This window comes from Poromitra crassiceps (genome assembly GCF_964638095.1).
Source record: "Poromitra crassiceps genome assembly, chromosome: 1".
NCBI lineage: Eukaryota > Metazoa > Chordata > Actinopteri > Beryciformes > Melamphaidae > Poromitra > Poromitra crassiceps.
The window spans coordinates 109,272,647-109,284,887 of record NC_139623.1 but is presented as its reverse complement, the minus strand read 5'-3'; the positions used below and the strand labels follow the sequence as shown (position 1 = coordinate 109,284,887).

General features: G+C 42.7%; 1 protein-coding gene across 1 annotated transcript in view; it reads right to left on the bottom strand.

Moving 5' to 3' along the window:
* Positions 1-545: 545 nt before the first annotated feature.
* LOC310778769 (uncharacterized protein) overlaps positions 546-12,241 on the bottom strand; it is a 31,058-nt gene continuing 19,362 nt past the window's right edge. The window contains exons 9-12 of the mRNA XM_083639216.1: positions 2,584-2,708; positions 2,277-2,403; positions 1,423-1,556; positions 546-700 (exon numbers count right to left, since the gene is read on the bottom strand). Coding sequence (XP_083495342.1) covers positions 575-700; positions 1,423-1,556; positions 2,277-2,403; positions 2,584-2,708 — 512 coding nt within the window. The 3' untranslated portion in view covers positions 546-574. The remainder of the gene's footprint in view (positions 701-1,422; positions 1,557-2,276; positions 2,404-2,583; positions 2,709-12,241) is intronic.

The following is a 12,241-nucleotide window of genomic DNA, read 5'->3' as shown; positions in this document are numbered from 1 at the left end:
GGGTCCCGTCCGTCAAACAGGCCCAAGTAGATGAGCGTGTTGGCTTCATACCCGCTCATGTCCAGCTAAAGAGGACAAAATGGCACAGAGTATATTTGAAACCCCTTTTTTAACAAAGTGAGTTGACTATGAACCCACTAGGGGGACATTCCACTTTTCATTAAGTGCAATAATGAGGTGAAGTAAAAGCCATTATCCCTTATTGATTTCCCTTATTAATTTGATACTGGTAAAAACACTCACCTGGCTACCACCGCAGAGACCTGGGTTCAATTACATCTAATTAGTCAATTCAATCTTATTAGTCAGGAGAGGAGGTTCTCGGAAACAATATACCATCTTTGGCTTCAGGGATAAAATGGGTATGGAGCGCCTATTTAGCTGTAAAGCATCTTGGGCGTGGATGAGCTCAGCAACTGATATTTATGTGAGTTCATGAAACAGGCTGCAACTATTGGAAACAAAAAAGCACAAGTAGGAAAATAGAAATTTAATTTCGACTTGATTCATTCAACATCAATTCGACATCAATCGTAGATCTACATTCAGAAATGTGTAATTTCACAGAGTGGCATTATTTGTAGAAGACGAGGAAAGAGGACATGGTGATGTAGCCGGGGTCCTGAGCTGGACTCGGGTCCCGTCCGTCAAACAGGCCCAAGTAGATGAGAGTGTTGGCTTCATACCCGCTCATGTCCAGCTAAAGAGGACAAAATGACACAGAGTATACATATATTTGAAACCCCCTTTTTTATATTTTATTTTCAATTTTAACAATATATGAACAAAAATGAACAAGCTCAGACACAGTAAAGGAAAAAAAATAAAAACATACATATATCAACAGTTATAATGTGGTGCTACTCCATAGGGTGCTTATATACTTGTAAGACGCAAGGCGTCCAACAGAAACCAGCCGGGCAAGTCACCCACCGCCCCTAACAGTTGGCTCGCTCGGCGGGTATCTCAAGGATCCCTTGTGCGGGATCCCATACACATTATTTCTTACAAATACATAAGCACATTATGCGACTGGTAGTACCACGTTGTAATGTTGATGTTTGTTGTTGTGTTTTTCCCTTCCTTTCTTTTCCTGTGTCTGAAAAAAACTGAAAATAAAATATTTGGGGGGGGGGGGGGGGGTAGTAGTGTTACATAAAAAGGTAAAAGATATCTGAATCAATGATACAAGTGCCAGTATCAAAACTGTGATATTTGGAAAACAGGGGAATATATCATGTTAAATAAAATAAAAAGATTATATTTGCAACCTCCCATCACATCACCGCAGGGGAAAAAAACTTTTTTATGTAGGCTTTCCTTTTTTTGAGATTTTATTTTACAGGGATACAGATGCACTTCAAGAAGGAGGAGGAGGAGGAGGAGGAGAACATCAAGCCTGTTTGTGGCTGGGGATCAGACCTGTGTGGTGATATCAATGGTCCAGGGGTTGACCTGCAGTCCGTCACACCAGCCCCCTCGCCCATACAGCCATGTGCCATGTTCGTTAGGCACCGCTCCTTCTTTGACCCGCATGGCACAGCCCACAGCCGTCCCTAACGGTCGGTTACCCACCACGGACGCAAAGATATGGACATACAACCATTAGTAAAGGAAATTACTGTTTAATAGCTAGATTAGATAAATAGAAAACAAGAGAGGAGATGCTCTCTGAAAAATATAATTCATTGATCATTTTTAAGACATGAATATTAATTTGAGAGTGAGCTGTGAATATTAAGTAAACATTTCTATGTATGGACTTAGTTAACAATTAGCTACATTAGCGCTCATGTGAAAAGTTTGCCGCTTTTCAACCAGCTCTATCTGACATCTGGATATCGTGTGAAAAACAATGGCAGTTTTTTGAATGCTCTGTCTCTGGGGCGCGGCTTCAGGAGCCTATCTGCTCTACTTACTGGTTCGAGGAAGAGAGCAGATCTTGGATGCTGCATTGACTCGCATGGCTGTTATTCAAGCTACAGATTTGTTTTACCAATCTGTAGGCAGTGGATCGAGAGCCTTAACGAGGCATACCAGCTGGCGGCAACGTTTTCCTTTCATGCTAATTTAGCTAACTAGCCAATTCAGTGTGTACTGTAGGCTATGTCAGCTAATTCTCATCTTGGCAAAAGGAATGGGAATGGTTTTGGGTGGAGAGCTGTGGCAGACTAGGAGGAGCTAACTTCTATCATCTTGTTGTAATTCCTCCTGATCGCCAGTCCGATAACGGTCATAGATTACTCAATGCTCCTTTAAGAGTGTATTTTCCTCACCGGCAGAGTCGAATATGCGAGTGTTGTTGAAAACACCGTTGATCAAGAAGTGGTGGGAAGTGACACAAAATTCTCCGCAGCCATTCTCATCACTTCCGTGACCTGTGATGACAGCAAGCAGCTCCACCTGGACACAGACCGTGTTGATGTAATATGTAAGTCTTTACAGTAAGCCTGTATTATCATAGATATAATATATCCATGATCTATGCTGTATCATATACTGTGTACATTATACACAGTATATGATACAGCATAGATATAGAAACGTTTCTATATCTACAGTATGCAGTGTCTGGTCCGTTACCTTTCTGGTTGAGGCCGGGACGAGGAATTTGATTGGCTGGTACCTCTTGTTGTAGTTTTTGTCAAAGGTTCCCCCACTGTACAATGACATCACGCTGAAGGGGCGGAGCTTCTCTATGTGATTACCTGTGACAGAGAAGGGCTTGCAGTAATTGTGATTGTTTATTGTTTATTTAGATCCCCATTAGCTGCCACACATGGAAGCAGCTATTCTTCCTGGGGTCCACAACATAAAAGTAAAAAAAAAGAAATGATACAATTATTCAAATACAGTTTGTATACCTTAAAGCTTAAATCATCAAAAAAATGAGGTAATGCTATGTAAGCTTTGTTCAAATATAACCACAACCCAACTATGGTTGCTTTTGATTAAAACAGTTTACAGATAAACATAAAAGAAAATAAAAAATTAACGAACACCAACACCAAATTCAGATTCACATAAATCAATGTTCAATCAACAGACTCTTTTTAAGATCTTTTTTGAACAGACTTAAAGACTGGGTGTTTCTCATAGTATCAGACAGCTTGTTCCATAATGCAGTGGCTTTATACATAACAGATTTTTGAGTACCGTAAATTCCGGACTATAAGCCGCGGCTTTTTTCCCGTTTTTTGGCCCCTGCGGCTTATATAACGGTGCGTCTTATCTATGGATTTTTTCAGAAAAAAAAAAAAAAAAAAAAAAAAATCTCTCTTTTTTAGCACTCTTTCTAACTATAAATCCACTTCTGTTTTAATTTCCTCTCTTGCCCTCTTTTCACCACACCGCGGACACTGTGTGCACTGTAAAAATAAACAACGGTGGTGTTGTGTTATGTTGTTTTGTTGAAATGTTGTAATACGGTAAATGGGAGCTTCCTCAAACAGCCATCTCTTCCCGACAATCCCCTCTGTGCGTGACCACTTACATATGGTAATTACGGTAAGCAAACGGCCACTCGGGCAACAACTCCCTCCCCCGACTACCAGGAGAAAATCACAAACTTCGGCGAATTCACACAAAGGAAGATCAAGGAATATTCACAACAAGACGAGCAGTAGAAGCAACACTCTCACTTACCATGGGGAAGGTACGCAGAAATTCACACGAGGCAGCTTTCAAGTTGAAAGCAGTCAATCTCGCATTAAAAGAGAGCAGCCGCCGATCAAACAGAGCAGCCGCGCGTAACCTGGGCAAAAGGGACTGTCCGTCCGGGGGAGAACTACTGAACAACTCCCTCCCGACTATCAGGAGAAAATCACAAACTTCGGCGAATTCACACAAAGGAAGATCACGGAATATTATAGGAGTGTGAAAACATCCACAATTACCAACGGGTTCCAAAACGCTGGACTGCTGCGGGATGAAGAGGATGACGCCACGGGGACTGCCCCCTAGTCCGATACCTCACGAGTCCGATACCTCACGAGTCCGACACCTCATGGTTTTGGGTTAGGGTCTGGGGGAGGTTAGGTTTAGGCGTGGGGGTGGGAGAGGTTAGGTTTTGGGTTAGGGTCTGGGGGATGTTAGGTTTAGGCGTGGGGGTGGGAGAGGTTAGGTTTTGGGTTAGGGTCTGGGGGAAGTTAGCCTCTTTTTTCGGACTCGTGAGGTATCGGACTCGTGCCATGGCACCTGAAGGAGAGAGGAGAGTGGTTGACGAAGCCACCCTGAACCTGTTCGTTTCCGACACTGAAGATGAGGACTTTGGTGGTTTCAGTACGCAGGAAGAAGAGGAAGACGAGGATTAGTGACTTGACTTCTCTGGTTACAGGTTTGCTGCACATATACGGTAGCCTATTGTTGTGTGATTTTGTCTGGGGATTAGTGACCTGACTTTTGTTTTGTTTTGTTGAAATGTTAATAAATGGGAGCTTCCCCAAACAGCGATCTCTTTCCCGACATTCCTCTCTGTGCACGAACCCTTTCATATGGTAATTAAACATCAAAACACCCGCGGCTTATAGTCCGGTGCGGCTTATAGAAGAAAAAAATAGTCCATTTTGGTCCCGCGGCTTATACACCGGTGCGTCTTATAGTCCGGAATTTACGGTAGATATTAAATTTGTGGAAGGCAATACAAGTAATCTCCTAGACACTAGATCAAGTGTCTAGTGTCCAACAAGACAAGTGTTATTCAACACTTGTCTTGTTGAATAATCATGAATATCTTCAATATGACAGATCCTAGAGTATAAAGATGTAGGCTTGGCCTGTATAAAAATGTTATGAAAAAAGGAGAGAAGATTATAAGAAAGCCTATCCCCAACCTTTAACCACTGAAACTTACTATACATAACATTAACATTAGCTTTGTAAGGGCATTTCAGAACAAGGCGAGCAGCTCTGTTTTGAACAATTTGTAACTTATGAATGTCTTCCTTAGTTGCACTAGACCATACCATCGAACAGTAGTCTAAGTGAGATAGCACCAATGCTTGAATTACCTGTGCTCTAGAGGGATCATTCAATAAGTAGGCACATCTCTTGATAACAGATACAGCTCTCCCCATTTTTGATACTACATTGTCGACATGAGCAGACCAGGACAGCTTTTCATCAAGGGTTAGACCTAGTAATTTCACATAGGAGACTTGTTCCAGCGCTACCTTCTTCATCTCAAGGGATAATTTAAACGCTTTACTTAATGTATGGCTAGAACCAAAAACTATACATTTTGTTTTAGCTACGTTAAGTACTAATTTATTGTGTTCCACCCATTTAGATACAAGATCAAGTTCACTTTGCAAAACACTGTTTAGTTCTTCAATGTTATTAGAGGCTGTGTAAAGGGTGGAATCATCAGCATACAGTACATGGTCATTGAAGCTTTTTTCAGGAGGATCATTGGTAAATATAGAATACAATAGTGGACCTAAGCAGCTCCCTTGTGGGACCTTCTAATTTACTAGTGGTGGAAAAACTACCCTCCCATCCCCCTCCCAGCTCCCACTCATACTATCACCACCCGACGCAACCTAAAAACTCTCTCACCGACATCCATCTGCTCGGCTGTCCTGTCCCTGCTCCCTTCAGCTGAGCAGTTCTCTCTCCTATCCACTCAGGATGCTTCCACTACTCTTTTATCCTCTCTCCTCTGCTCTTGACTCTCTCTGCCCTCTCACCTCGAAACCTCCTCGATCTTCTCCCCCTGCTCCTTGGTTGTCTGAATCTCTGTGAACTCATCGAACGGAGCTTCGGGCAGCTGAGAGGAAATGGAGAAAAACACAGAACCCCAGGGATCTCACCTTATCCACTCTAACTTTACATCTGCTGTCTCAACAGCAAACACCTCCTTCTTCATTTGTGAAATTCAGTCCTCTGCCTCCAACCCCAGCAAATTATTTTCCACCTTCTCCTCTCTCCTCAACCCTCCCTCACCTCCCCACCAAGCCACCATCCTCCCTCTCTGCTGATGATTTTATAACCTTCTTTGCTAAGAAGGTAGATGACATCAGCTCTTCCTTCCCCCCTCCAGTCAATAGCTGCAATACTCCCGACTCCAACTCTCTGACCCCTGCTACAGGACTTACCTCTTTCTCTCCCTTCTCCCCCGAAGAGGTCCTTAAGCTTGTCATGTCTAACCGTGCCACCTCCTGCCCCCTTGATCCTATCCCTTCCTCTCTTTTCCAATCCATCTCCACTGATATATCTCCCTTCCTCACTACCCTTATTAACTCCTCTCTATCCTCTGGTCTTGTGCCAGCTCCTCTAAAGACTGCTAGAGTCAGGCCACTCCTTAAGAAACCCTCCCTTGACCCCACTGCCATCCAGAACTACCGACCTGCCTCTCTTCTCTCATTCATTTCCAAAACCCTTGAACGGGCTGCTTCCGAACAACTTTCTCTCTATCTCTCCCAGAATGACCTACTGGATCCTCTACAATCCGGCTTCAAGGCTTCTCACTCTACTGAGACAGCTCTCCTTTCAGTCATTGAGGCCTTACACACTGCTAAGGCCTCATCCCTCTCCTCTGTCCTTGTCCTCCTTGACTTGTCTGCAGCTTTTGATACAGTGAATCACCAGATTCTTCTCTCTACTCTCTCTGATCTAGGCATCTCAGGATCTGCACTCTCCTGGTTTGCCTCCTATCTCTCTAACCGCTCATACCAGGTTCTATGGCGAGGATCCCTATCCAGATCCTGTACTCTTAGCACAGGTGTACCCCAGGGCTCAGTCCTGGGCCCCTTGCTATTCCTTCTCTATATCAGATCTCTTGGCCATGTGATCTCATCGCATGGCTTCTCTTATCACCGCTATGCTGACGACACTCAGCTCTACCTCTCTTTCCCCCCCTCAGACACCCAAATCGAGGCACGTATCGCTGCATGCCTCAAAGACATTGGTGCTTGGATGTCTGCCCACCATCTCAAGCTGAATCTTGGTAAGACAGAGCTACTCTTCCTCCCCGGGAAAGACTGTCTCCTCACCGACCTTTCCATCTCCATTGACAACACAACTGTGTTTCCCTCTCAAACAGCTAAGAACCTTGGAGTGATCCTTGACAATCAGCTGTCCAACTCAGCCTACATCGCAGCAACTGCCCGCTCCTGTAGGTTCTCCCTCTACAACATCCGCAAAATCCGTCCGTTTCTCACGAGGGAAGCAACACAACTCCTGGTCCAGGCACTTGTCATCTCTCTGCAACGACTACTGCAATGTTCTTCTGGCTGGGCTCAAAAATGGAGAGAATGCACACCATAAAATCTCAGCGAGGTGCCGGTGACGGACAAGAATCTATAAAAAGAGTAGAAACCGCACACTCTGGCTCCGATGCAATGAATTTAATAAAAAGACAACGTTTCGGCCTGGTGGCCTTTGTCAAGTCATGTACAAACAAGGTGAAGAGCACAGTCTTGTAACAGAGACACACCTAGACCACAGGTGCAGCCAATCAATTAGAATCAGGTGCAGCCAATCAATTAGGATCAGTCAGTCACTGCAAGTGAATGAGAACTTACAAGTGATCCAAGTGTGAAAAGCACAATTTTCCAATGACAAAAAGTTACAATATATAATCTTTACAGCCAAACAAACAATGAATGGTAAAAACCATCCAGAGTGAGAATTCACAAAGGAGATGGTGTTACAAAGTTACAATGGACCTCTTTCACAGCTGCCACCCTGCATCCAAAAGGCAGGAAGGAGGTGCAACCAACCCACCAACCAGGGACCCAGGACCGGAACACCTAAATGAACCAAAGACAGGAGACCCTGGTTGAGGTTTTAGTGCACCCACGCCACCTCCACCCAAGACACAAAATGGCCGCTGCGAAAGAGGCCCTCCGCAAAAAAAACAGTGGGCCAAACAAGGCTAATACAGCTCCAAGTGGAGACAAATTACAAAATATTTACAGAGTATTTACAAACAAGCCCTAGGATGCAAAGTGAGCATCAGACCCCTAGGGGGCGTCATAAACAGTACATCCTAGTCAACCGATGCAGTGAAAAGGCCTAGTGACGTCAATTTCCCTGTAAGGAAAAATTATAAGAAACATTTTAGTTCAAAATCAATATTTAGACCAAAAGGAGATAAGGTGTTTAGATAGTGAATATAAAAGTGCTCCCTCCTAGAAAGGAGATTCTCTAGGTTCCCACCTCTCCTAGGGAGGGAGACCTTCTCTATCCCAATGTATCTGAGCGAGGAGATGGGGTGATTCTCCTCTACAAAATGGGCTGCTACAGGGTAGTTGAGATTCTTACACCTGATGGTACTGCGGTGTTCGGAAATACGGGTTTTTAATTCCCTGCTGGTTTTACCTACATAGGACTTACCACAGGGGCAGGTGATGAGGTAAATAACTGATTTGGTGTAACAGGTGATAACCCCTTTAATGGGGATGGGCTTCCCGGTGTGGGGGTGCTGAAAGGTGCTACATCGGTGGGTGAAGTTACATTGAGCACAAGCCCCACAGCGGCGGTTACCATCTGGAATAGGTGCCAACACTGTTTGAGAAGGCACAACAGAAATAGGGGGTAAATCGGAGTTAACTAAACGATCTCTTAAATTAACACCTCGTTTGAAAACAACCAAAGGGGGATCATTAAAGATGTTCTGTAAACTAGTATCCGTTTTGAGTATATGCCAATGGTTATTGATAACCCCTTTAATCTGCTCAGAACATTTAGAATATTGGGTGGTCAAAATGATGGAGGGATTTTTGGTCTTAGCTTTTCTCTGGAAGAGATCATCCCTGGGTCTGTCGTTGATTCGTTTAACAGCTGTATTTATTTGAGTTGCCTTATACCCCCTTAAACTAAACTTGTCTTTCATGTCAGAAAGGTTTCTTTCAAAATCAGACTTTCTACTACAGATTCTTTTTACTCTACAGAATTGGCTATATGGAAGGCTGTTTTTTAAAGGAAGAGGATGACAAGAGTCAGCTCTCAAGAGACTGTTGCGTGCAGTAGATTTAATGAAAAGATCAGAATACAACGTGTGGTTCTCACGTATAACCCATAGATCTAAGAAACTAATGCGGTTGGGTGAATAATCCATAGTGAATGTCAGATATTCAGAACAATTGTTTAAATAACCAAAAAATGCATGCAACTGTTCTGTGTTACCCTTCCATAACACAAAAATGTCATCTATCTTCTGGCTGGGCTACCTGCTACAGCCATCTGACCGCTTCAGCTCATTCAGAACGCTGCAGCCCGTCTGGTATTCAACCAACCCAAATTCTCTCATGTCACTCCCCTCTTCCGGGACCTTCACTGGCTTCCCATCTCGGCACACATTAAATTCAAAACACTGGTTCTGCCCTACAGGGCAGTACACCAGACAGCCCCTCTGTACTTACAATCTATGGTCAGGCTCCAAATCTCTCACCGTTCCCTCCGCTCCTCCACCAGCGCAGGACGCCTCGCCCCTCCTCCACTACGGGGGCTCAAAAGTCGCTCATCCCGTTCGCGACTCTTCTCGTCCCTGGCACCTCAATGGTGGAACGAGCTTCCACCTTCGGTCACGACGGCCGAATCACTGCCGATCTTTCGGAAAAGACTAAAGACTCACCTTTTCAGGCTCCATCTGGGCCCTTCTTGAACTAACTTCTTTCTCTCTCTCTTAAAAAAAAAAAAAAAAACTAACCTAAGCTAAACTTGTACCACTATTCCTTCAGAAGATGTAGGTGTCATAGACTGTGTTGCATAGTTGATTGCTCTATTGCTGACAAAAATGTGTTATTGTAAGTCGCTTCAGATAAAAGCGTCTGCCAAATGACGTAATGTAAACGTAATGAAATAGACATTCGATCCATCAGCATGCATATAAAAAAGGCCACTCAACAGGTACGGCACTATCGCAGATGACAGATGCATGGCGTAGTCATATTGATGACAAAAACATTGTAGGTGCAGTTCTCCTTGATTTCAGCGCTGCGTTTGACGTAATTGATCATGGACTTCTATTGAAAAAACTATGTGCGTATGGTTTCTGTGAAAACGCAATTCATTGGTTTGAAAGTTATCTAACACAGAATCTAATAGAAAACAGAATCTAGACCATGCAAGGAAAAGTACTGTAACATTTGATCAAACACTATCCTTTCCAGTATTTTACTAAGTATGGGAAGGACGCTAATTGGCCTACTGTTAGACCCACTAAAAGCATTCATACAATTTTTTATTAAAGGAATAATTTTGGCCGCTTTCCATGATTCAGGGAAGACACCTCGCCTAAGGCTGCAGTTGAAAATGTGCCAAACCGGTACTGCAATATGTTCCGCCATTATTCTAATGAGCTTCCCATCAAGATTATCAAGACCAAATTGTGTGTTGTTTTTCACCAGCCTCAATAGTTTTTTGACTTCTTCTAAGGAGACTGGTTTCAGCTCAAATATACATGTCTTATCTTTCATAATATTTTCTTTGATCAAATTGACAGACATATCATCTCTCAAGTTATTCATTTTGCTCCTTAGATTAGTCACCTTTTGAATAAAGGAATCATTGATGTAATTGGCAACTTCTAAAGGTTTTGTGATAAAACCACCACCAGCTTCAATTAATGAAGGGGTTGATCTTCCTAGTATATTATAAAAAATATTCCATATTTTCTTTCCATTATTCCTATACTCAGACATTTTGTTTTGGAAATATGTTTTTTTCTTAGACCTATTTAATTTGGTTGCATTATTTCTAATTTTCCTATCATTTATCCAGTCAGTTCGATCTTTGGATGTTGTAGCTTTCAACTTTAAATTGTCTCTTTGAGTCATAGTCTTTCTTAATTCATCATCAATCCAAGGAGCAGAATGACCTCGTACTGTAAACTTTCTTAGTGGGCATGTATATTTATCACTTCAAGAAGCTTATCTATGGACAGGGTCAATGCAGCATCCGTATCCTCAATTGCATGCAGTTGTTCCCAATTGATTTATTTTATGCAATTGATAAAGGGCCTCCTCATTAAAAGACTTATACATTCTCTGATATAGGACTTTGGTACCTGATTTAGATACTTTGGTTTTTCTTACGATCGCAACCATATTATGGTCACTGAATCCTACTGGAAATGAAACAGCCTTGGAGCACAGCTCATGAACGTTGGTGTAAATATGATCTAAACATGTAGATGAAGTCCCAGATATAGTACTTGATACCCTAGTGGACGATTTCACCATCTGTATCTACATTCATTAAAAGGCTATTATTCTTTTTTTCAAATAACATTTTTTGTATAACCAGTCAATGTTCAAATTACCAAGGAAAAATATCTCTATCTTCATCAACAACTCTCTGGAGCATATCACATATATCGTCAAGATATTGGACCTTAGAGCTAGGTGGTCTATAACAGCATCCAACTAGCAGTGGTTTAACATTAGGCAAGTGGACTTGTAGCCATATTGATTCAAGAGATGAATTCCCCAGATCATTTCTAGCTTTAACTGGTATATGACTTGGCCACACCACCTCCACTTCTGTTTCTGTCTAATCTATAAATACTGTAATCATGGATATCAACTTCCGAGTTATTAATAGACATGTCCAGATGAGTTTCAGAGATAGCCATAATGTGTATATTGTTACTATGAAGCAATATGGAAAGATCAACAATTTTCTCCTTTAAACTACAAATATTCAAGTGAGCAATATTGAGTCCCTTTCCTGGAAGGTTTAATGACATGATGATATAGAGTTATTTGCTACATGTGTTATTGGACAGACAGATTGGATGCAGCGGTTCAGTTCTCAAATTGGTCATTGGTACATGTCCAGGTCGCTGAGCTCCCGGATGAGCAGTACCTTCTCCTCTTCAGGTGTCTGGCCATTGAGCTTAATGAAGACCTTACAGTTAGGTCCACGTAGATTGGATTTTGCTCTGCTTACGTAGGTATCGTGCTTTTGCAGCAATATCAGCATTCTTCTTTGACAGGTGGTCATTCATGTAAACATTACTACCTTTAAGCTTTCTCCCCTGTTTAAGCAGGGTTACCTTGTTTTTCCTGTTTGCAAAGCGAATGATGATTGCTGGTTTCAGCTTCTTATCCTTGCGTGGCAGCAGATGACATGCTTCAATGTCACTGCGGTCATGTCCTTGCTCTCAAAGAAATCCACTACCTGGTTCTCCAGTGAAGATTGTTCAGCCTCGCGATTCCCTGCGCCAGCTTCCTCTGTGGTGGTTACACTCGCATAGGATCTGTGAGTGGTATCCAGTCCACTCACAATCAGGTCG